We start from the raw sequence: 23,473 nt of genomic DNA, 5'->3' as shown, positions 1-23,473 counted from the left end.
ACCATGGGCGCAGGGTTCTGATGATTGGCTGTGCTCCCTGACAGTAGCTAAAAGAAATGTTGGCCAAACTAAGCTGCAAAGCCTCGAGGATGTGTAGAACATTGAAGTCAGCAAAGTGCTTGAAACTGTCCTTCAGGCCAAGCATGGGAGGTGGGTGTCCGCAGAGGCAGGTTAAGGCAAAGAGAATCAAGGTGTTCAAAACCAGACTGTGTTATGAGACCATGCCTCCCCCAGTGCCCACCAGCATACCTGTACACATAAAAAGTCCCGCCGGAGTGCGTATCAGGGCGGAAGGCCACAGAGGATGCCGTGTAGAAATAAACACAGAGTAGGGTACATAACCAAGGAGTGCTGGTGGTTACCTGAGACCAGGCTGGCAACACCACAGTATTTCCCCAAATACTGATGTCATTGCTCCATGTCTTCTAGCCTCCAAAACTGAAGCGGTAAGTTTCTGTGGCTGGAGAGTCTGTAGGGTGAGCCCAGCCTTCTTCAGTTGCAGGGATCCTCATCCCAGGTCCCTCCCTCACACTAGAGAATTAGGGCTCAAGCCCTGCTCCCTGGACCTAGGCAGGACCTTAGCCTCTCAGGCCTGGGTCAGCTGCCTCTCGACACCAGGACTTCTGATCCTCTTCACTCACTGAGGCTTGAAGGTCCTGGCCCTCCTCCCTCACCCATCAGTTCCGCCCACAGCCCTTTTCCCTCAGACCTAAAAGTCCTGGCCTTGACCAGGCATAGTGGTTTGTGCCTTTAATCTCAACACTCAGAGGCAAAAGCAGGCTGATCTCTGGGGTTGGAAGCCAGTCTGGTCTGCAGAGTAAGTTCCAGGACAGCCAGGGCCCCAGAGTCAGTAAATCTCTCTTCCTCTTTCTCTCCTTCCTTCCCTCCCTCTTCTCTCTCTCTCTCTCTAAACACACACACACACACGTACACAGCAAAATCAATTTAAGAAAAATCCTAGCCTTAGCCCGTTCTCAGACTTGGCCTGAGGGGTATAACCCTCATTATTTGAACTAGGACCTCAAGGTCTAGCCCACCCTACTACCATGATTCCCTCCACAGCTTGGGCTGCCATGCCTCTAGGTTATGTCAGTTAGCATTTGCTAGGCAGTGATCCTATGGCGGGGAGAGTGTGACCCCTGTCCTGTCACTTTAGGTTATAACCCAGAGTACACATCCTGCTCAGATCCACCCCTTGCTCTGACTTCTTCCACCATGCAAATTCACTCTCCTCATGTACCAATAAATCTGGTTCTCCTGCCAGGCGGTAGCAAACACCTTTAGTCACAGCACTTGGGAGGCAGAGGCAGGCGAGTCTCTGTGAGTTCAAGGAAGGCCAGCATGGTCTACAGAGCTAGTTCCAGGTCAGGCTACAAAGCTACAGAGAAACCCTGTCTCAGGAAAAAAAAAAAAAAATCTGTTTCCCCAAGCGTGGGGATGGGGGACCTAGTAGAGCTATCAAAAGCCTAGCCAGAGAGAAACTAAGAAACAGGTATCCACGGGAGAAGAGGGAGGGGACAGGGATAAACCCAGCGTGTAACTGAGCCAGAGAAGCACAGGGAGACACATGGGAGAAGAGAGACAGGAAGGAGCCAGCAGCAGAGTCAGAGGCCATTGCACACTTAGGCAGGCAGAGAACAACTGTCCATACCAGAGAGAGAGAGAGAGCTGTGTGTACAGCTGTCCATACCAGAGAGAGAGATGTGTGTACAGCTGTCCATGCCAGAGAGAGAGATGTGTGTACAGCTGTCCATGCCAGAGAGAGAGAGATGTGTGTACAGCTGTCCATGCCAGAGAGAGAGAGAGATGTGTGTACAGCTGTCCATGCCAGAGAGAGAGAGAGAGATGTGTGTACAGCTGTCCATGCCAGAGAGAGAGATGTGTGTACAGCTGTCCATGCCAGAGAGAGAGAGAGAGGTGTGTGTGTGTACAGCTGTCCATGTCAGAGAGAGAGAGAGGTGTGTGTGTGTACAGCTGTCCATGTCAGAGAGAGAGAGGTGTGTGTGTGTACAGCTGTCCATGTCAGAGAGAGAGAGAGAGAGAGAGAGAGAGAGAGAGATGTGTGTACAACTGTCCATGCCAGAGAGAGAGTGAGAGAGAGAAATGTGTGTACAACTGTCCATGCCAGAGAGAGAGTGAGAGATGTGTGTCCAGCTGTCCATGCCAGAGAGAGAGGTGTGTGTGTGTACAGCTGTCCATGTCGTATCAGAGAGAGAGAGAGGTGTGTGTGTGTACAGCTGTCCATGTCAGAGAGAGAGAGGTGTGTGTGTGTACAGCTGTCCATGTCAGAGAGAGAGAGAGAGATGTGTGTACAACTGTCCATGCCAGAGAGAGAGTGAGAGAGAGAAATGTGTGTACAACTGTCCATGCCAGAGAAAGAGTGAGAGAGATGTGTGTACAGCTGTCCATGCCAGAGAGAGAGAGAGATGTGTGTACAACTGTCCATGCCAGAGAGAGTGAGGGAGAGAGATGTGTGTACAACTGTCCATGCCAGAGAGAGAGTGAGAGAGATGTGTGTCCAGCTGTCCATGCCAGAGAGAGAGGTGTGTGTGTACAGCTGTCCAGGGTCAGAGGGTGTGTGTGTGTGTGTGTGTGTACAACTGACCATGCCAGAGAGAGAGGTGCGTGTGTACAGCTGTCCGTGCCAGAGAGGTGTGTGTCCAGCTGTCCATGCCAGAGAGAGAGGTGTGTGTGTACAGTTGTCAATGCCAGAGAGAGAGGTGTGTGTGTACAGTTGTCAATGCCAGAGAGAGAGGTGTGTGTGTACAGTTGTCAATGCCAGAGAGAGAGGTGTGTGTGTACAGTTGTCAATGCCAGAGAGAGAGGTGTGTGTGTACAGCTGTCCAGGGTCAGAGGGTGTGTGTGTGTGTACAGCTGTCCATGCCAGAGAAAGGGATGCATGTGTGTGTGTACAACTGTCCAGGCTCAGAGGGATACATGTGTGTGTGTACAGTAGTTGTGTGCCTGTCCAGGGAAAGAACTGTCCAGTGTACAGTATTTGTGTGCCTCTCCAGGAGATGTAAGTGAACTGAGACAAGCTGATGCAGGCAGGTAGGCCAGGCAGTGGCGAGCAGATGACAGCTGAGAGCAGAACAATTCTGAGCGTTTTCCACCACCACTTGGCCCTGGGACAGCTTCCAGACCCTGCAGGAACATGGTCACCACCACAACTGCTTGGACTCCTCGTGGAACATGGAAGGGTAACTCGAAGCTGCCATCAATGTCAGGGGCTATATATAAGGAACAGACCCAGAGCAGGGGAGAGGCAGGCAAGCCCCACCGCTGCATGGGCGCCTTGCCTTGGGGCTACAGGGAGGAGGACAGTGACCGCCATTCAGTGTCTACTGGAATCCCCCTCCCAACTCCCCAAACACACACAGGCCCTAGTTTCCTCCAAAAAGTTGGTTTTTGTCTTTTTTAAATAATGTGAAAATGTCACGCGAAGGTTTGAACCAGAGGCCCCTCCAGGGGCCAGGCTGGGGGTGAGGGGAGACGCAAGATGGGGGCCCAGGTTCCTGAAGCCAGTGGCCCTCATGAGGCCAGGAGTGGGTCAGGAGGGACCTCTGCTGTGCCAGGGGCTCCAGGCCCAAAAGAGTTCAGTTCAGTTCCAAGAAGTGTGGCTATCCAGCGATGGGGCTTCCTGCCTCATGTGGCTCCAAGGGGGTCAGAGGGATCAGGGGACCCATCTGGGGGACTGGGTGGAGGGCCGGGGCCTCCTGTTTGGCACATGGTGGAGGAGGAGGCGGGCCCGGCCTCAGGTGCCTCCCCCGAGGCTGTGTCAGTGTCGGGGGCAATGGCTGCATCGTCCACACAAGATTCTGCTCGCAAACCCTCTTCTTGGGGCGCAAAGGGGCTGGGTCTTTGGGGAGTCAGTTCTCCACGGGGCCTGAGGATAAAGAGAGTAGAGAAAGGATGGGAATCAGGAGGGACAGAATCGGGGAAGACAGGCTTATGGTTTCCAACTCAGTCAAGCTGAAGGTCCAGTAGTGGCACCATGCCTATCCCATCCTCTGCCCTCAACGTTTCAGGTACCATTCTACCCCAGAGTCTTTGCATCTGCTGTTCCCAGTGTCTAAATGTCCTTCCCAGGTAATCCAGGCCCCCTCTTAGAGGCCTTTCACAACCACTGTGAATCATCTCGGCACCCTTGGACATCCAGGCTACCATCTGCTTCCTGAGCTTTCCTCAGGCATCCCTCTGGCACTGAGTGTTAATGGATCTCATTCCTGCCACTGCGGAAGAACTCGTCTGCTTGTACCTCCACTGCATAGCGTATGGGACCTACAGTACCTTCAACAAGGTTTCACAGGACGATCCTCCAGCCTCCCCAAACATCATGACAGCCTGACCCATTCTCTGGATCTAGAACACCAGGGCCAGTGGGGTCAGCTCTCCTTCACACTTCGTGCTGACAGCTGGGGGCCTGGCTAAGGGGAGGCATCAGCCTACTTCCTCCTTGAGTGGAAAGCATGAAGCGTGGCCCTTGCTCCTTTTCAAAGTACATGGGGTGAGTTCTTCACTCAGGAGCTGATGTAAAGGTGGAGCCCACAGGAATGCCTGCAGTGGTCTGGGGAGACAGACATGCTTAGCAACTTCCCCGCCCATGCCTGGCGGGAGTATCTGTGATAGCAGGTAAGGATTTGGGGCTTCCTACCACTGGGCCCTCCATCTCCACTCCTGGTGACTAACAGTGAGGCCATTCTACCAGCCTTGGCCCTGACTCACTGTCTAACCAGTGCCCCACACCCTGGACCTACCCTGCCCTGTGTTCCTGGGGATCCTGAGATGGAGGTGTCAGGAAGCAATATTTGGGGTGACTTGGAGGGATTCAGCCCCAATCCTGTCTTTCCCTTGACTCTGCCCTCCCCCTCCTCTCTCCCTGTGCCTAGCTTGCTCACTAGCCTCTCCTACCTGGACTCTTTGTGAGCCTCTCCCCAGACACCCAGGCCATCTCAGGGCACAGCCTGTCCCCTGCTTACACTCCTTCACAGTTCACCACCATCCTCTGGGCAAAATTTCCCCAAGTCCTTTATTTGTTTTATTATTATTTTATATGTTTTTGGTTTTTTGAGACAGGGTTTCTCAGTGTAGCCCTGATTGTCTTAGAACTCACTCTGTAGACCATGCTGGCCTTGAATTTACAGATCCAACTGCCTCTGCCTCCCAAGTGCTGGGATTAAAGGCGCATACCACACCAGGCCCCCAAGCCATTTATAATCTGTCCCATCTCAGTGGTTGTGAGCACTGGCTGCTCTCCCAGAGGACCCAGGTTCAATTCCCAGTGCCTACATGGTAGCTCACAACTGTCTGGAAAGGCTATGCATACGTGTAAGCAAAACACTAATGCACATAAAATAAAAATTAAAATTAAAAAAATAACCTGTTCCATCCCTTCCCCTCACTCTGACTCTGCATCCTCAGCAGCAGAGTCTTCTGTTCTTTTTTTTTAAAATATTTATTTTATTTATTATGTATACAATATTCTGTCTGTGTGTATGCCTGCAGGCCAGAAGAGGGCACCAGACCCCTTTACAGATGGTTGTGAGCCACCATGTGGTTGCTGGGAATTGAACTCAGGACCTTTGGAAGAGCAGGCAATGCTCTTAACCTCTGAGCCATCTCTCCAGCCCGAGTCTTCTGTTCTTGAACTAGGTAAGCTTACTGCCTCCAGCCTTCGTGCAAGTTGTTCACAGTTCCGGGTCAGTAACGGCATTACACAAGCTCCATGCCCATCAAGGGGATTAAACCTCTTAAACCCTCAGAACACTCAGGAGCATGATTCTCTATCATACCCATTCTATGGATGAGGATGCTGAGGCAGAGAGGGACACTGACATCCCTGAAAAAAGTCAGGGCCGATACTGGGCGTTCAATATGATTGGGCCAGCAGGGGGAGAACCGAGTGGCTGGCTTCAAGAGTGCGAGGATGCGGCAGATGCTAACCACGAGAGGGCAGCACTCAAAGCCAGCAGCCAGGAGAGAAATTCCGGCTCAAACCTCTTTTCTAGGTGCCTCAGTTCTCCTTTCCGTAAAACGAGGGGACTAGAATCTACTCTAAGGATCGCACTGAGGATTGAGTGGCTTACAATGCGGCAGGGCGCTGCGAACTCGCCGCTGCTATAATGACTCCTGTCTCTGGGGGTCTGCCATATCCTCTGCCGGCTTTTTAAGTGCTTTTCAGAGAGGAGATGGAGATCCAGCACTAGGTGTCTGAGCCCAGAAATGGAAAAGACGGGCAGGAGAGTGTGAATATGGGAATCACTGAAGAAGAAACTGAGGTTAAGAGATGTAACTGTCCGAGGTGTGAATGGGAGCCAATTGGTTTGAGCTGAGAGGTGTCAATGTGATGGGTGGGGGGACGGAAGAGAGAGCCAGGAAAATTCCGAGCTAGACAAGGCGAGGGAGGGCAGGTTGGGGAGGGGTGGGGCAGGGTCCAGCTGGAAGCACTGTACCTGCGGGCCGGGCGTCGGGAGCCCGGGCGGGCGGCCCCGGGGTCTCCAGCGCAGGTGAGACGGAGAAGCGGGAGAAGCACAGGGGGGGCCCGGGCGGGGGGAGGAGGGGGAAATCCTCCGCCCACTCGAAACTGCCGCCTAGGGAGAGAAAGGACCAACCTTAGAGACACATCAGTGTCGCAGGCTTCAGCCCCACCCTCCAGCAAGGCCCCGCCCCTCCCACTTCAGCCACCTCCCGGCCCCTGGCCGCCTCTACCAGGCCGTGTCTTCCAGAGCTCCTCCCACGACCCTCCGTCCACCCTGCAAGGCTGGACGGACTCGGAGCTCTCCCAGGTCCCTTCCCAGCCCCGAGCTCCCTACAGGACACGCCCACTGTATAATAAGGCCTGTCCCTCCCTTCCCAAACCCCGCTCTTCCGTGGCCCAAGCCGTGGGCTCCGCCCCTCACCAAAGCCGCTGTCGTTGTTGGGAAACCCATCTCCTGGGGTGACGGGGTGGGGAGGCGTCGGGGGCGCTGGGGGCGTTGATGGGTCCGTGTCCCCCTCGGGGGTGCCCTGGACGCTCAACTCGTTGGTTGGCGTCTCCTGTGAAAGCAAGGAAGGGCAGGAAACGATAGGGATGAATTGTCACATCCCAAACACCGCTCCAAGGGACAATAAAATCAAAGATATTGCTGGGGCGTTAGGTACCCCAGCCTGTAATCACCGACTTAGACGAAATGGATGTAACCCTTGTCTGCCTTCGAAGCTTCCGACGGGCCTTACTCTCACCCTGGTTTCTTACCTGATTGTGAAGCCCCACCCAGCTCAGTAATTCCTTTCTGCTTCCTAAATTCAGCCTGAACTCAGAGTCCTTAACCCAAGACACTGCTCTAAAGCCCATGCCACCACCTCAGAGATCTGAGATCCAAACCTGTGTCTCAGAACTAACAGCCTGTTTTTCTGGCCCTCCCGATCCCTAAGCGGCGGCTGAGCACAAAAAGACAATACCCCAGCCCCCACTCAAACCCTCACGGTCCCACTTGAGCCCAGCAAAGCGGTGCGCCTTTAATTAATCCCAGCACTGGGGAAGCAGAGGCAGGTGGGTCTCCGAGTTCTAGGCCAGCCTGGTCTACAGAGGGAGTTCCCGGACACCCGGGGCTACACAGAGATTCCACTTTGGCATCCCTGGTCCCTGAACCCAGTGCCACGACCTGGCCTCAAACAGTCTCAGTCCATAAGACCTCCCGTTTTCTTTTCAACAGGATGGAGATTTCAGGTCCCAGTTACGTTTTCTTTCAGTATGTTTGTTCATTTGTTTGTTTGAGACAGGGTTTTGATATGTAGCCCTGGCTGCCCTGAACTCTGTGCAAATCAGGCTGGCCTTTAACCACAGACTGTCGCTGGGTGGTAGTGGTGCTCGCATTCAGGAGACAGAGGCAGGCGGATCTCTGTGAGTTCGAGGTCAGCCTGGTCTACAGAGCTAGTTCCAGGACAGCCAGGGGCTACAAAGAAACTCTGTCTCAAAATAAATAAACAAAAAAACTATAGATTGTCTTGCCCCTGTCTTCTGAAAGTAGGGATTGCAAACCTGAGCAACCAAGCCAAGCCTGCTCCTTCATAAACCTACACATGATAAGATTCACCCCATTTAAAGCCCAACCCCAAGAGGCTGGAGATGCTTAGAGGCTAAGAGGTGTAGCTGTTTTCAAAAGACTAGGGTTTGTTACCCAGGTGCCACATGTGACACCTGCCTCTGGCCACCCATTCACTGGGCCACCCAGAGCACTCGAAGCTTATGGTCTTCGGAGGCACCCGCACTCCCTAATATACCCAGACAAACACTATTAAAAATTAAATTAGAGTCAAGTCCACAGACGTTAAAGTTGTTAACGACAAACCAGACCCCAAAGCACTAGGCTCCGCCCGCAGAGATCCGGGCCCCATCCCCATTTGCTCAGTATTTTTTTTGTTTGTTTGTTTGTTTTTTGTTTTTTGTTTTTCGAGTCAGGGTTTCTCTGTGGTTTTGGAGCCTGTCCTAGATCTAGCTCTTGTAGACCAGGCTGGTCTCGAACTCACAGAGATTCGCCTGCCTCTGCCTCCCCAGTGCTGGGATTAAAGGCATGCGCCACCACCGCCCAGCGTCAGTATTTAATCTCTATTTTTGTCTCCCAGCCTATCTAGGCTGCTACCTGACAGTCTTCTAGACCTCCAGACCCCTTGGCATCACAAGTCCCTAGCCTATTCCTGGTCCTTCTCCTGCTAGGCTCGGCCCACCCACCCCGGCCTAGCCTCCCAGGTCCCGCCCACTTGCTCCCTGCGGGCCCCACCCACCGACTGGGCTTCCCAGGGCACCGCAAGGTGAGTCTCCCTCTAGCCCCGCTGCTTCACCAGGACCACCCGGGGCTCCGCCTCCCTCCAGTCCTGCTGCGGTCTGCCCTGAGGCCCCGCTCACCTGGTCGAAGAGGTAGACGGTCACGTCCCCGTGGAAGGAGACCATCTTGCGCTTCCTCTCCAGTTCGCTGTCCTCGGGTTCGTCGGCCGCGCGTGGAGACTTGAGCAGCCCCCGTAGCGGGCGGGCCGTGTCCGCGTCGGCGCTGCTCACCACGACGGGCACTGGGGCTTCCCGCGTCCTCCCGGGGCCCCGAGAGCCCGCTGCCTCCTCGTCCTCCTCGTCCTCGTCCTCGTCCTCCCCGTCCTCCTCCGCTGGCCCCGGCGCCCCCGCCCCGCCGGCCTCCCCGCCAGCCGCCCCTGCGTCCGCGCCCTCCCAAGGTGGCCGCCGCGGGCCCGGGCCCGGGAATGGCGTGAGCGTGAGCGGAGGGAGCGCCAGCGAGAGCCGGGAGAGTTTGGCTGCAAGGGGAGAGACAGGTCAGGCTCTGCCCAGGGCTGTGTTCTGAGGGATTCTCTGTATGCAGAGAGAACCCCCCCCTCCACTCCAGTGCATAATCTCAGCACCCAGAGCAACAGGCTTCTCACACCTGGGCCCAGCTATTCTCTGCAATCTGTCCCCATCTCAGTCAGAACTCCCTATTCTTGCCCCCTCTCAACATTTGTATATGACATTATCACAGCCAGTTCTCCAGCACTGACCAGGCATACATGCTCTGGCCACACCCCCTTCCTAGCGCAGCTGTCCGGCCCTAGTTAGTTTACCTGGTCTCGGAACAGAACAGTGCTTGCTCAGCTTTGGTCTGTACACAGAGAAGTGCTCACAATCCCTAGGGTTAATAAACCAATGTTCCCTGCAGAAGGGAAATTCTGCCCTGTCTGGCCCTTGGTTGCCACCTCCCAGCACTTTCTCTGCCCCAAAGGTCCCCAAGGCCACTCTCCATCCAGTCCTATCCCATTCTTCCACTGTGCCCCTGCACAAGGACATCCACCTCTCTGGGCCACAGGCGACAGGAAAGGGCCACTCCTTCCTCCCTCACTGCACATTTAAACCACTTGCAGGCTCTATGGAGGGTGAAGGGGGGGGACGGACACGACAGGTGAGGCCACTTCCTGCATTCACATCTCACTGACTTGTTGCTGCTCTCTTAAATGTGCCAAGCTGGTGCCCACTCCACCCATCCCCTGCTAGCCACTCAGGTCCTTGCCTCCTTGCCTTTGCCTTGGCTCAGAAAGTGCCTGCCCTTCAGGGTGGTGGGATGAGCACCGCTGTTGCTACGGCGCTGTGTGCAGAGTGGTGGGTGTGCACAATAAGGCTGGAGTGATAGCCTTTAGCCATCATAAAGGCTTCCCAGAGAAGGGGAAGTTTATGTGCGACGTTAAGGGATAAATAGGAGTTCCCTGGGTGGAAAAATAGTAAGCCATTCCTAGCCTCTTTTTACCCAGACTCTCTGAGACATTTTAGTTCACCCAATAGTGTCATGTGACCCTGGTGTCTTCCTAGACCCACGGGTGGGGTGCACCCGGGTGGGGTGCCAGCGCAGAGCAGGAATAGGGTAGTATACTCTGTAGGGTTTCAGGAGCTTGGGTGGGCACCATCTCTCTTGAGATGTCGCTGTGTGGCTCACCGTTCTGCTCCTAGCCTCTCAGTGAGTCCTCGCCCCCTGGGGTCCAGCCACTGGCAACCTATGGTCTGACATATTAGCAAGACCCCTCAGTTTATTGCTGCCTTTAAATGTTTAAATTTTGTGTATGTCTCTGTGCGTGTATTTATGCATGTGTGTGCGCACACATGTACAACAGCATGTGTGTGGTAGTTAGGGAACAAGAAGTTCTCCTTCGACCATGGTACTGGGGATCAAACTCCAGATGTCAGGGTTGGTGGCAAGTGCCTTCATCTGGGCCATGTTGCCTGCCTTTTTTTTTTAATGGGGGGGCATGTGGGTGGACAGAGAACAACCTCAGGTGTCCTCAGTACATCATGTCCTTTGGGAAAGGGTCACTCACTGGGCCTTAGCTCACCAATTAAACCAGAGTGGCTGGGCGGTGAGCTCCGCCATCCTCCTGTCTCTACTTCCCAGAGCTTTTTTTCTTTAGATATAATTACAAGCCCAGCAGTACACCTAGTTTGTGTGGCTTTTGGGGATCAGTTCTTCACATATTTTACCAACCGAGCTATCTCCTGCTCATACATAGGCAGGACCTCACTATGTATGTAGCCCAGGCTGGCCTCCAGTTCACAGCTATCTTTTGCTTCCCTCTCCCAAGTGCTGGTACTATGGACATGTGGTTCCACTCTTGGTCACTCTCAGCTTAGAGGAACCCTCACACAGTCCTGGCCAGCAGCACCAGACCTCAGAGCTGGCTACAACCATTCAAACACCCAGAACGCTGAACTAACAAGAAAAAGTAGCAAATTCTACAACTCCCTTAGCCTTCTTGGGAGTGGCTATTCCTAGACACGGAACGTTCCCCACCTTTTCCCCCAGCCCTCTCCTGTTTCTGGGTACCTTCTGGTTCCAAACTTGGAGACCCCATCTACACAAGCTTCAGTAACAAAGACAGGCCTTCACTATGTCATAGGGTTCAGTGGTGACAATTAGGCCATAGCTAAGGGCTTTGCTAAGGCCTGCCCCTCACAGCCACCTTGCCAGGTAGGGGCCTTCCCTATCATCCATTCTTGGCAGGTGGAAGGAGCTGAGACCCAGATCAGTAAAGACCTGTTCTTAGGAATACAGATGGGGCCACAGCCAAGGCTAGGCCCGAGATACAAAGGCTCCTGCGTAGGCATTCACAATGCCAGGGCCTATTCAGCTTTCCCTCACCACCTCCTCTGCCCCAGAAACTGGCCATCTCCTCACCTTTGATCTGCTCGCTGTTCCCCTGAGGGGGTCCCAAGTCCAAGAACAAGCGTGGCATCTCGGGGCCCTTCCTCTCCGGCTTGGGTGGGTCCTCGTCTCCGCTGGGGGCCGTGTCTTCTCCGAGCCTGCTGTCTGGGACCCCTGGCTCGTCCTCTAGGGCCACCTCCGGCCTGGCTTTCAGGGGCACTGGCTCCGGCCTCCTCTGCTGGGCCCCCAGTGGCTGTGGCGGAGGTGGCAGTGGTCTCGAGTTGTCTACCCATCCGACCTTTGCGTCCACGCCGCTTGCGGGGCCGCCGGCGGGGGCCATCCCCGCGCCCCCCTGGGCTCGGCCCCCACTCCCGAGGTCCAGCTTCCCAGCCCCGGGGGCTCTCAGTGCCCCCCCAGTCTCGTGGACTCTCCACTCGGTCCCGGATTCCGGGCTCTCGCTCTTGGGGACTGGGCCAAGCTGGCCAGGGGCCGTCTCCAAGCCGTTCTGGGGCAAGGCTACCTCGCAGGGCGCAGGGGCTTGATCCAGCAGGGTCTCTGGAGCTAGACCCCCAGTCTCGGGCATCTTCTCCCAGGGTCCTGGGGCTCTCCGAGGTCCAGTCTCTGGTAGCCTCTCCATGTTCCTGGGCAGCCTCAGGACCCCATTCTCTGCCACCTTCTCCTCGCTCTTTGGGGACATCAGAACCCCATTCGCCAGCACCTTCTCGCCGGGCTCTGGGGGCATGGGCTCCCCATTCACCAGGGCTCTCTCTCCTCTCTCGGGAGATTCCAGGCCATTCTCCACCACCTTCTCCTTCATGTCCGGAGCTCCCGGCTTCCCGTTCTCCAACACTGTCACCCCGTTCACCGGGAGGTTCCAGCTGGGGACTTTCTTCCTGTTGCCCAGAGATGTCAGGTCCCTGTTCGGGCCTGGGTCCTTCTCTCTGTTCGCGGGGTTTTTCCCCGCCTTCCTGGGCCCTGACTCCCCGGCTGTCGACCCCTTGTCCCCTAGGAGGTTCTTTGTCACGTCCTCCCGCAGGGACATCAGCAGTTGCTCGGTGCTCACTTGAACTACAAAGGTTGGCTTCTCCTGGGACCCTGGGAGTGGGAGGGGACCCGGGTCTGGGGGTGGCCGGGGCGCTCCTGGGTCGGGTGGCTCGGGGGGAGCCCGCGGCCGAGGGACCCCTTCCTCCTCCGCCGCCCCCCCACCTGGGAAGGCTCCCTCGGGGGAAAAAGGGGTCTCGGTCTCGTAGCCGCTGTCCCCCGGTTTGGGGCCCGGAGACGACAGGCCGGAGCCTGGACTGGCCAGGGCCGACGGGGGGTCGGGGGACGCGGCCGGTTCCGCGGGGGCCCGGGGAGGTGGCGGCGGAGGGGGGGGAGCGGGAGGCGGCCCCCGCCCGGGGTACTGGGGCGCTGCGGCTCCCATAAGGGGGTCCAGAAACTCGGGAGGGGCTGAGGTAGGGGGGACCAGGGGCAAGTCGGCCAAGGAGCCCCGCTCTGCACGCAGGGAAGAGTCGTCCTCTGGGGGGTGGGGACAACCAAGGGCAGGGTGCCCCCCCCAGCCAGCCACGGCGTCCCCCCTCTCCAATGGCAGGCAGGAGCAGGGACCCTCGCGACTGCACAGGGGACAAGGGAGGGGTCCCCGGCGACTGGGTCCCCCACCAAGACTGCTGCTGTCCTCGCCTGGGGAGCTCTCTTCTTCCTCTTCCTCGGCCCAGGGTGCGGTACCCTGCTCCCCAAGCACCTCGGCAGGATCTCCTGCCAAAGTCTCTCCAGCGCCCCGACCCTCGGGGTCCCAGCCGCTTAGTAGGAAGCCACCTGATCCGGAGGACTGGGTCTGAAAGGGTCGGGGCGCAGGGAAGAGGGGGGAAGCCCAGGTCTCGGACACCAGCTGGGGGACCTCGGAGGGAGCCTGGGGAGCTTGGGGACCGGGCACGCCTGGGTCCAGCGGGTCCCAGTCGTTGGGGAAGAGGGGCTCTGGTGGAGAACCATGCTCCTCCAGGCGGATGTAGTACTCGCTGCTCACCGAGGGGCTGCGTGCGCTGATGACCGGCAGCACGCTTGGCGTGGACAGCGCCTCGTAGAAGGGGTTGGATGGGTTGGTGTGGGGCGCAGGAGGAGCAGAGGCAGGCTGCCAGGGAGGTGCACCCCCACCCCGGCCTGCCCCACGCCGGGCCTTCTCCCACAGGCACTCAAGGTTGAGGCCTCGGCTGCTCTCGGTGACCGTGAGTACGTCATCTGGATCAGCCCCAGGGAAGCCATCCAGAAGTGGGAACTGAGAGGACAGGGTCCCCGGGCGCGGTGCACTATGCGAGGGGGGCCAGGGCCAGGGGAAGGGCCCATCTCGGGGAGGGGGTGGCGGCGGAGGGGGTCTGGGGGGCCGCTCAGACAGCAGGTAAGTGAGCTGCAGCTGGAGATCAGAGGCTGAGGGGCGCTGGGCTGGCGGCCGCCAGCAAGACTGCAGGATATCATACCTGGGAGACAAGGGAGGGGACAATGGAGAGGCCAGAACTCCAGAAAGAGTAGGAGAGGAACAGAGACCAACAGAGAGAGATAGACACTGACCAATACCCTGAGGCAGAGGGAGGCAGAGACCCGGGAGGGGGGAGAAGAGGGGGTGAATGAAGTCAGGTGAGGACTGGTGGTTAGGGCAGAGTTCCACGTGCCAGTTTCAGTTCCCTCACATCAAGCATCAGGTGATGGGGGAGATGGTGTGACAAGGTGCTCAGACGCTGGGATAGGAAGTTTGGGCCTGGGCTTGACCGGAGTCAGGTGCCTTACCAATAGTCAGCGTAGGGCAGTTTGAGCCTGGGCCGGGCCAGCTTGACGTGCTGCTGGCGGACAACGAAGGCCAGGACCTCCTCATCGGATAGGTGTCGGTAGGGCTGCGCCCCGAACTCGAATAGCTCCCAAAGTGTCACCCCTAGTGACCTGTGTGGGAGGTCGGAGGTCAGAGGTCAGACAGCAGTGAAGTCCCATCCCCCAGGCGCTAGCCGTGGCCTCACCAGACGTTGCTCTCACGGCTCTGATCCACCAGCACGAAGCTACCGTGCAGTTCGCCCAGCAGCTCCGGTGCTGCCCAGCGCAGCGGTACCCATAGGCGCTCGGGTGTCAGGTAGTAGTCTTCCTGGGGGCGGGCGGGGTCAGCAGGTCAGCAGGTGACACATACTGGTCCACACGCACAGACACACGCACACGCACTGCCCACCTTGTAGTTGCTATGCGCAAGCCCGTAGTCTCCGATGCGAACAGTGAGGTCTGAAGTTAGCAGGCAGTTGCGCAGCGCCAGATCGCTGCGGAGTAGGGGTGGGGGAGGCAGAATGAGGGAGGGGAAAGCCCTGCCCACAGTGCAGTGCCTCTCCTTCCCTCTGCTCACCCTGTTCTTCTAGTGCAGGTCCTCCATCCCCGACTCCTTCCTCCTCCTCCGCCACCACACCACCCGTCTGTTCCCCTTCCTCTGGGTCCTTCCTCTCTCCTGACACCTCTTCTCCCTCTGGTTGCTCTTCCCGCTCCTGTTCGGGCTCCTCCTCCCCTGAATTCCCGCTTTCCTCTACTAACTCCTGCCCTCTCTCCTCGTTCCCCACCTTCTGTATTGACACCTCAGTCTTTCTTCCCTCTTTCTCTGCTAGCAATGCTCCCCGTTCTTTGGCTCCTCTCTCCCAGACTCTCCTTTTCTTCCTCTCTCCTCCTCCTTTCCTAACCGCCCCCCTTTTTTTGAGACAGGGTCTCACTGTGCAGCCTTGGGAGCCCTGGAGCTTGCTATGTAGACAGGCTGGCCTCAACCCTTCCGGGTTCCTCCTGCCTCAGCCTTCTGAGTGCTGGGATTGCAGGCCAGAGCCAACACATCCAGTTTGCTCACTTAATCTCCCTCTGCTTTACTGCTCCTCCCAGTTTCTTCCTCTGTCCCCTTCAGAAGCTCAGGGTGCCTGGCACTTTAGAATCCTCTTCCTCAGTCCTTCCCTGCATCCCCTGCTGTGTGGCCTCCTAGCTCACCTGTGCACATAGTTGTGGGAATGCAGGTGAGCCAGACCCCGGGCAATCTCTAGGCCCATCCTCTGCAGCGTCCGCAGGTCACGAGGGGGCAGTTCAGGGGACACGCCCTCAGGTGGCCGCTGGGCCCGGAGGTATCGCTTCAGGTCCCCCTGGGAGGGAAACAAGGGCAGTTCAACACAATTTGAAGCAAGTACAAAGTAGCCTTTGGCCCGTGTTGGGCAGCCCCTCCAAGCCTCAGTTTCCCCTGCTGCTTCAGCCTAGTTGGTCAGATGCTTGCCACACATGCCTGATACACCCTGGATTGGATCCCTGGCCCCCAAAAATATAAAAAGGAAAAGGGAAGCTAGTGAAGCCACACAGGAGACCACGGGAACCTAAGACTCCCCCCCCCCCAAGTCCTGAGACCAAAGCTGGCTTCCAGCTCCCAGTAGGCCCTCCCCTTCCCCAGCCCCTCACCAGCTGGCAGAACTCCATGATCAACAGGAAAGGCAAGGTCTCCACACAGACGCCCAGGCACTGGAGGACATTGGGGTGCTGCAGGCTCCTTTAGGGGGCAGACAAAGAGCAGCCTGTGTCCATGCCATGGACGCACCTCACCAAACCCTTTACCAGATCTGTAGACCTGACCTGGATGCTCTACCTCCTCTTCTGGTTGCCCCTAATTTGCTTGACATGTGCACAACTCTCTATGGTCCCAGCAGCGCCACGAGACCCTCACTCTCTGGTGTTCCTGTTGCTCTTACAGCCCACCTCTATAGGGTACACTCTCTCATTTTTTTAAATTTTTTTTTCTTTTTTACTCTGGGTCTCCCTATATAGTCCTGGCTGTCCTGTACTCTGTAGACCAGGCTGGCCCCAAATGTACAGAGATCCACCTGCCTCTGCCTCCACGATGCTGGGATTAAAGGTGTGTGCCACCACCATGCCTCGCCTCGCCCTCACTCTTTTCTCTTTCTCCTGATGTTGTGTTTTTTTTAGAATCATGTGTACATATGTGTGTTTATGTGTGGGTGTGTGCATGTGCCTGCAGGTGCCCACGAGGGCCAGGAGAGGGCATCAGATCTGGGACTGGAGTTGCAGGCACTTGTGAGCCATTTGACTCGGGGCTGGGGACTAAACTCGGGTCCTCTGAAAGAGCGGCACACATTCCTAGCCGCTGAGCCGTCTCCGCATCCCATTCTTGTCTCTGCCACTGCCTAGGCCCCAGCTTCAGCACTCTCCCGAAGTGCCTTCACTGCCTCATCATCCAGCCTCGCCCTGGGTCTGGATCTTCTCAGGTCTCCCGGGGAGGCCCGCTGCCTCCTCTGTCTCCCTCCTGTGACGGATGGGACAGGGGCTCGCACAGAAGCCATGCGGAAAGCATGCTGCGAGGGAGCTGCTCAGGATGAGGGTGGATCCTGCTATTCTGCACATTTAAGGTAAGGTTTCACTCTGCAGCTCAAGCTGCCCGGGAGTGCACAATCCTCCTGCCTCAGCCTTCAGAGTGCTGGGATACAAGGTAGGTGTACACCACCAGGCCTACCATTACTGTCGACACTTAGACATATGCTTGACTTGATTTTCACCCTCCGTCCCAGCTGTGTCTGCAGGGCTGCTGGCTGCTACCCAATGCTAGCATGCTCCACTCTCTCTCGCTGTAACCAGCTTCCCACAGGGCTCTGCAAGACTGCTGACTCCTATGGAACTAGGCCTCCCCGGTCTCTGAAAGTAGCCCTGTCATTGTTACAAACCCTTCCCTTCCCCACAACCCTCCTCAAGTGAGGCCAATGCACATGAGTTCTTTCTCTTACGGCCCACTTGCGGGGCCAGGCTAGTATCTCTGTTACAGCCACAGCTTGGCTGGCTCCTCAGCCCCTCCCACCCTAGGAGGAGACTCCTAACCCCCACTTGGTTAAAAGCCTGTGAAAAGTGACTGCCATGTGCTGGAACCTGAGAAACAGCAGGAGCTAAGGACCAAGGACGATGGAGAGAGAAAGCCAGGGCTTCACCACAACTCTGTGGGGCAGAATAAAGACCAGGGTGACCCAGAGTGGCACAGACGTCCGAAGTGGGAAAGCAACTTGCGTAGGGCCACACAGACTGGATTTGGTCACAGAGGAAGGGCCATATCGTTCAGGTCCATGTCTGGATCAGCAGACATCTACTGAGGGCCGACAGAACTAGTCACACCTGTGCTCAGACAGAGGACCTGAGCAGCCAATCAGACTGGGCTGTCCCCATAGATTTCTGACACAGGTCAGCTGGGGTGCACCTGAAATGTGCCAAGTGTCACTTGGGAAATGACTATTTAAATTCATTTTTAGTAGCCTAGGCTGGCCTCAAATTCCTAGAGATCCTCCTGCCTCAGCTTCTGAAGTGTTCTGAGTGCGGGGGTGAACCACCATCCGGCTTAATGAGGTCTGAACTGATTTCATTTTATTTACCTTAAAGAGCCTCAGTTTATAAAGAGAAAAACCGACAATATGCAAGTAGCAAGGCAAAACTCCAACACACACTTTTTGAGACAGGGTCTCCTTCTGTAGCTGGCCTCAGGCTCACGATCGTGCTGCCCCAGCCTTCTGAGTACACTTGCAGGTAAAGCTCACCAAGCCTGTGCAAGACCCTCCTTACCTGGGGCCTGCAAGCTGAGACTGAAGACGGGAACATGAATCCCCAGTTCAGCATTAGAGATGGGCGGGTAAGAAATGGAATTCTACAGAGAGTGAGAAGCAAAAGTCTTGCGGCAGGAGAGCAGCTACGGCGTGTGTGTGTGTGTGTGTGTGTGTGTGTGTGTGTGTGTGTGGTCGAGTAGGGGTGGGAGGGAAACTGAGGACAGAGGCGAGACTATAGGAGCAGACTATGCAGGGCCTGTGGTGTCCTGAGAGCACCGAGAAGGAGCCATAGGAGGTCTTGGAGCAAGGATGGGCCAGAGTCTAATGATTCCACGCACAGCTTCCTACCTCCAAGCACAATTCCGTGTTAAGAATGGAGGAGCCTAGGCAGGTTGCCCATAGCTTTCTCACAGCGGGGAAGGGAGGTGGGGCCCACTCTGCAGTAATAGCTTGGGTATGGTCTGCCCTGGATGAAGACCCTGAGGGTCAGAGTGGACAGGCTCTCCCCCAACCTGGGAACCCCTCCCCATGCTGTCTCCAGGTCTTTCTAGGGAAGACCCAAGATCCCAGGAGGGGAATCCCAGCACCAGAGCCATATAGTCAGGAAGAAATCTGAAACCGGAAGCCGGGTTTGGCACTAAACTGGGCTCCATCCACTTCCAAATATCACTTCCTCTACCTGATATTTTGTTTTTAGAAGCCCTGTCCATGGACTTACCTATAGGGCTGAGCTTCTGAGATGAACTTGCGCTGCTCCAAGGGCCCTGCGCTAGCCCGGAGCTCCTTCACCACCACCTGAGCTGGCGTGTAGTCTGAGAAAACCTCCCCCAGGATCACCTGGTCAGGGAGTGCTGTGATCAATGCTGACCTCTGCCCAGCCCACCCTCAGGCTAGCTCCATAACCCCGACACTCCCAACCACCTTCCAGGCCTTCCCTTAATGTCCCACCTCCCTGGTCCCCCACCAGACACGGAGTGAGAGACTCACAGGCCCAGAGTCCGATGCACGCGGGGACGGATGGAAGGATGGACAGACTGACGGACGCGTGGAGAGCCGGGTGGCGAGGCGGAGTGGTCAATGGAGTGAGGAGGGAGGCGCTGACCGACAGATGTGGGGGTAGATGGGTGGGAGAGGGTGAGGGGTGGAGGGAGAGGGGCGGGCTGAGGGGCTGGGGAGGCCAAGAGCAGATGACAAATGGGAGTAGACACAGAACAGGAGCACAGGCCAGAGATGTATGGATACCACCCTCTGCCTCCCACCCAGGCCCCTCACCTTCCCAAACCAGCCGCTGCCAATCTCCTGCAGGTAGCTGAGATGCTGGCGGCTCAGGCCCAGGGGAGTGCTGATGTCTGAGGAAGGGCGGGAGGGGATGCCCTGAGCTCTCCTTTCCAGGATACCCCACACCACCAGTGGGTGGGGTCTGAGATCGGAGTAGACAGCAGTCTCCTTTTATTGGCTGTCCCCAACATTCCATGGCAGGGTCCAGCCTCCTCATTGGCTGCCCATAAGATTCAGAGTCCAATCAGCCCTTCCCTTTGGCAACCCTAGCTCCAAGACAGGATAGTCAGCTCAAAGGCTGGCTTTCCAGGTTGAGATTTAGGCTGATGGCACTAGGGCCATCCCGCAGGATTCTCCAGATCTGTGTTTTTGCAAGATGGTGCGTATGGCCTCCCTATAAATTACTTCCATGAATCTAGGGCTCTGCCCTCTGCCCTCCCTGAACCACGAAAGGAAGCCCTCAGTGTTGGGACCGCAGGATCCTGGGGTGAAGGGGCAGTACCTGAGTGTGCAGGTTGCGGGGCAGGCATTGGTAGTGAGACCTCTGCCAGCGGCAGAATATAGACATCAGGCAACGACTGTGAGGAGGAGGTCTCCTCCGCAGGGGGTGTGTACTCCCCAGAGCAGTCCTCCCCTTCCGGGTTCTCAAACTCCTGGGGTGCGAGAGGCAAAGAACGGGAGCACCAGGAGCGGGGTGCCGAGACGCCAATGTCCTGCCCTAATTGCCTTCCCACAGCTCACAGACTTATCCCTCAAATCCCCAGCCCCATATCCGTTGGTGTGAGGATCCCAAGTCCCCAGGTTTGGGAGTGCTCTGGGACTTCCTGCCCCTTCTCTGGCTGGGGTCTTTCTCCCCAAGTTAGGCCCAGGGCACCTCACCTTGAAACGAACATCACCCCGTTTGCAACACAGACAAGTAAGAAGGAGGAAGATGAAGGCTAGCAGACCGGAGCAGGAAATGAGGACTACAGCGTAGGGCGGAGCCAAAGGGGCTCGGCTCAGAGCGAATCCATCTGTGGGCACAAGGCTGGGTTGGGGTCTGGGATTCAAGACACTGACTACCGGACTCTATGTCCCTCCCATCCTGGGCCAGTCTTGGACTACAATTCCCATGATGCTCAGCATCCAGAGACCCCCCCCTTGGCAGATAGGACGGGTGGCCTAATGTATTGTGGGAGTTGTAGTTTAAGGCCTTCCCAGGTGGTTGGGGGTGGGGTCCCGCTTTTCCTCCCAAGCTGGGACTCCCCCCCACCTCTCGCCCCAAACGCATCCCCTAACCCGTATTTAGATACATTCCAGTGATGAGCAAAAGTGAGGACTGAAGGAAGCTCTGAGAATTTATAATATGCTACCACTGACAGCTTCATGACCCCCTCCCAATTGCGGGTTGCTGGAAGATTTTTGCCCGGAGCTGAATGAACCCCCTGCTTATCCCATGCCTGAAAGGTGACTGAGAAATGTTTATTTTAAAGACCCTGGGAACACAGGCTTTTTCTCTAACCACAGCCTTAACCCTGAGGGAGGGGACTCTGCAAAGCCAGAGCTGTGTCCCCCTTAGAAATAGGGTCTCTCCGAAAGGCCGCGGCCTTCCATCTCCTCGCGCACCCGTGTGCACTCGCGTGCACATGATCTCACATGCACGCTCACATGCATGCACTCGGCCCGCAACCCACTCCCCACCCGCTTTGGCTGGTCTCCCTGGCCCTGCAGACCCGCTCGTCCCCAGGGACTGCGCACAGGTGCCAGGATGGCCCGGTGGGGGTGGGGCGCCGGCCGCGAACCGCTGGACATACTCACCCGGGTGCGCTGGGGACGCCAGGCAGCCGGAGGCGGAGACGGCCGCCAGGAGGATGAGGGCGCCGGGCGCAGGCATCTTGTCCAGGATGGAAGGGAGGTGGAGGTATCGGCGGCTGGGGAGGAGGGGGGGCGGGCCCTCAGCCCCCAGCCATGGGGACCCGCTCAACCCTGGCCTCCCCCAGCCCAGGAGAGGGGCGGGAAACGCAGAACAGGAGGAGGGAGGGGCTGCTTACTGGCTCAGGTACCCCCCTCCCCCTCCTCGAAAGGACAGACGGATGAAGGGATGGAGAGGCGGACGGAGGAGAAGAGCTAGGGAGCCCGGGTTGCTGGGGTGGGGGGGAGGGAAAGATGGGGGGGGAGAAAACGAGGGCCCCGCCCCCGAGGACAACCGGGATTGGGGGAACAGAGAGCCTGTCAGAAGAAGGGTGGGAGGAGGGAGGACGGAGCGTTGTCATGACAACTGGTTCCCGGTTGCATTGGCTGCCAGGCGGGAGGGGAGAATAGAAAGGGGGAGGAGGGACAGAGGCCAACAGACCCGGGGGGGGGCTGGGGGCGGGGTCCACAGTGCGTGGCCCTGACACCACTGTGACATACCACTGGTGCCCACACGTGTGCTACATGCTAAGATGCAAATATCAAACCCACACAGCCCACACACAGCTGACACATGTCACAGGAACCTTCACAAGCGCATCACATACAAAGGTGGACAGCCATCAGCAGACGGAGACCTGGACCTGTCACACACAAAGACACAGGGACAGACCACACTGAGAATGCATAGGCAGTCCAGCCTCTGTTTGGTACAGATTCACCCAGTCACATAGGAATGTCCCAGCATAAAACACACACACACCACAGAGCCACAGAGCTCAAACACAAGGAGGTATCCCAAAGATCCACACAGACCCTTTGGGACATGAAGAGGCATGCTGTCATAAACTGATAGTCCATAAGGCAACAAAGAGCACATAGACATCACTAGCTTATACACACAAAGACACTTGCATGCACACAGACACAGGCTGGTCAGTCACATACATGAACATACAGAAGCAACACATACATGAATGCAGGCACTGGAGATGCACATTGCTCATTGCTCACCCGCAGGGACAAATACACAACGCATACACATACACACACAGGAACACACAGTAGTTCATGCATGCAAACTCACACAGCTTATGCAAAAGCATAAACACAGGGCAAGGAACACAAACATGCCCTGTGCAAAAATACAGTCCCGAGTATACACACAAAGGCACACCACCTACCTAAACAGACAGCACGGATGGACACACTCTTTAGACATGGTTACGAGGACTTGCTACCTCACTGCAGCCTCACGTCACATACACCAACACACATGGGCACAAAAGATGCAGAAGCGTAGTTTATTTCATGTATTTATTCTTAGCAGGATTTACTCTGTGCCAGACGTTTCCCGAGGTTTAGAGCATTACCTTTTGATTCTCACAACAGCCCCCAAGAAAGACAGGTGCTCTTATCATGCGTAATGTACAGGTAAGGAAACTGAGGCACAGAGAGGGGCAGTCACTTGCCCCATGTACACAACAGGGAATTGACAGAGCTAAGTATGGAAACTGGCAGTCAGGGACACCGACACATCAGACAAGACATACACACACATCACGTGCCAGCCTGCAGTCCCGGGGTCCCACCCCAACCGGCGGTACACAGAGCTGCAGACACACCCAGAAGCGCAGACTGCCGCCCTCGGCGAGGATGTCTCCATGGTCCAGGAATACTTGGGACTCGTCCCCTCTGTGAGGCTGGACGGGAGCTGCGCGCGCAGCGCTGCTCTCTGGGGGCACTGGGAAGCGGGGAGGCCTCACAGGGGTTCACTGGAGAAACTGAGACAGGAATATCGTGGGATGGAGATACAGCAGCAAGGTACAGGAAACGGGACTGGGGTGAACGGGGAGTGAACACCCAAAACCCCCTCCCTGGCTGAAGAGCCAGAACCTAAAGGAAGAGAGGCTTATGGGGAGTTGTAGGCTTGCGCAGAGTCTTCTGGGAAATGCAGTCCTTTTCGGTCCAGCTGGAAGGCTCAGGTTGCGCCACCTGCGGGGATTAGCGCGAGGGTGTCAGGTCCGGCATCTGCTACCAGTGATGAGGTCGGGAAGCTTGCTGTTTGTTCTTAAGTTC

At 56.6% G+C, this 23,473-nt stretch overlaps 1 protein-coding gene across 2 annotated transcripts; it reads right to left on the bottom strand.

The window, feature by feature from the left end:
* Positions 1–3,734: 3,734 nt before the first annotated feature.
* Positions 3,735–23,252, bottom strand: Lmtk3 (lemur tyrosine kinase 3). 2 transcript variants are annotated; one of them, XM_057760983.1, is made up of 16 exons: positions 23,020–23,252; positions 21,302–21,414; positions 20,384–20,517; positions 20,007–20,157; positions 19,499–19,575; positions 18,945–19,063; positions 16,092–16,179; positions 15,636–15,784; positions 14,851–14,935; positions 14,648–14,769; positions 14,424–14,573; positions 11,679–14,116; positions 8,885–9,279; positions 6,900–7,035; positions 6,453–6,590; positions 3,735–3,886 (listed from the first exon to the last, which is right to left on the bottom strand). In XM_057760983.1, the coding sequence occupies exons 1-16, from the start codon at positions 23,058–23,060 to the stop codon at positions 3,870–3,872; spliced, it is 4,353 nt and encodes a 1,450-aa protein (XP_057616966.1). In that variant the 5' UTR covers positions 23,061–23,252; the 3' UTR covers positions 3,735–3,869. The 2 variants fall into 2 exon arrangements, with proteins under 2 accessions (XP_057616966.1, XP_057616967.1); XM_057760984.1 differs by lacking the exon at positions 23,020–23,252 and adding an exon at positions 21,535–21,625.
* Between the last annotated feature and the right edge of the window lie 221 nt (positions 23,253–23,473).

This window comes from Chionomys nivalis (assembly GCF_950005125.1).
Source record: "Chionomys nivalis chromosome 23 unlocalized genomic scaffold, mChiNiv1.1 SUPER_23_unloc_1, whole genome shotgun sequence".
Taxonomy (NCBI): Eukaryota; Metazoa; Chordata; class Mammalia; order Rodentia; family Cricetidae; genus Chionomys; species Chionomys nivalis.
Note: the sequence above shows the minus strand (reverse complement) of the source record. Positions and strands in the feature narration are given on the sequence as shown.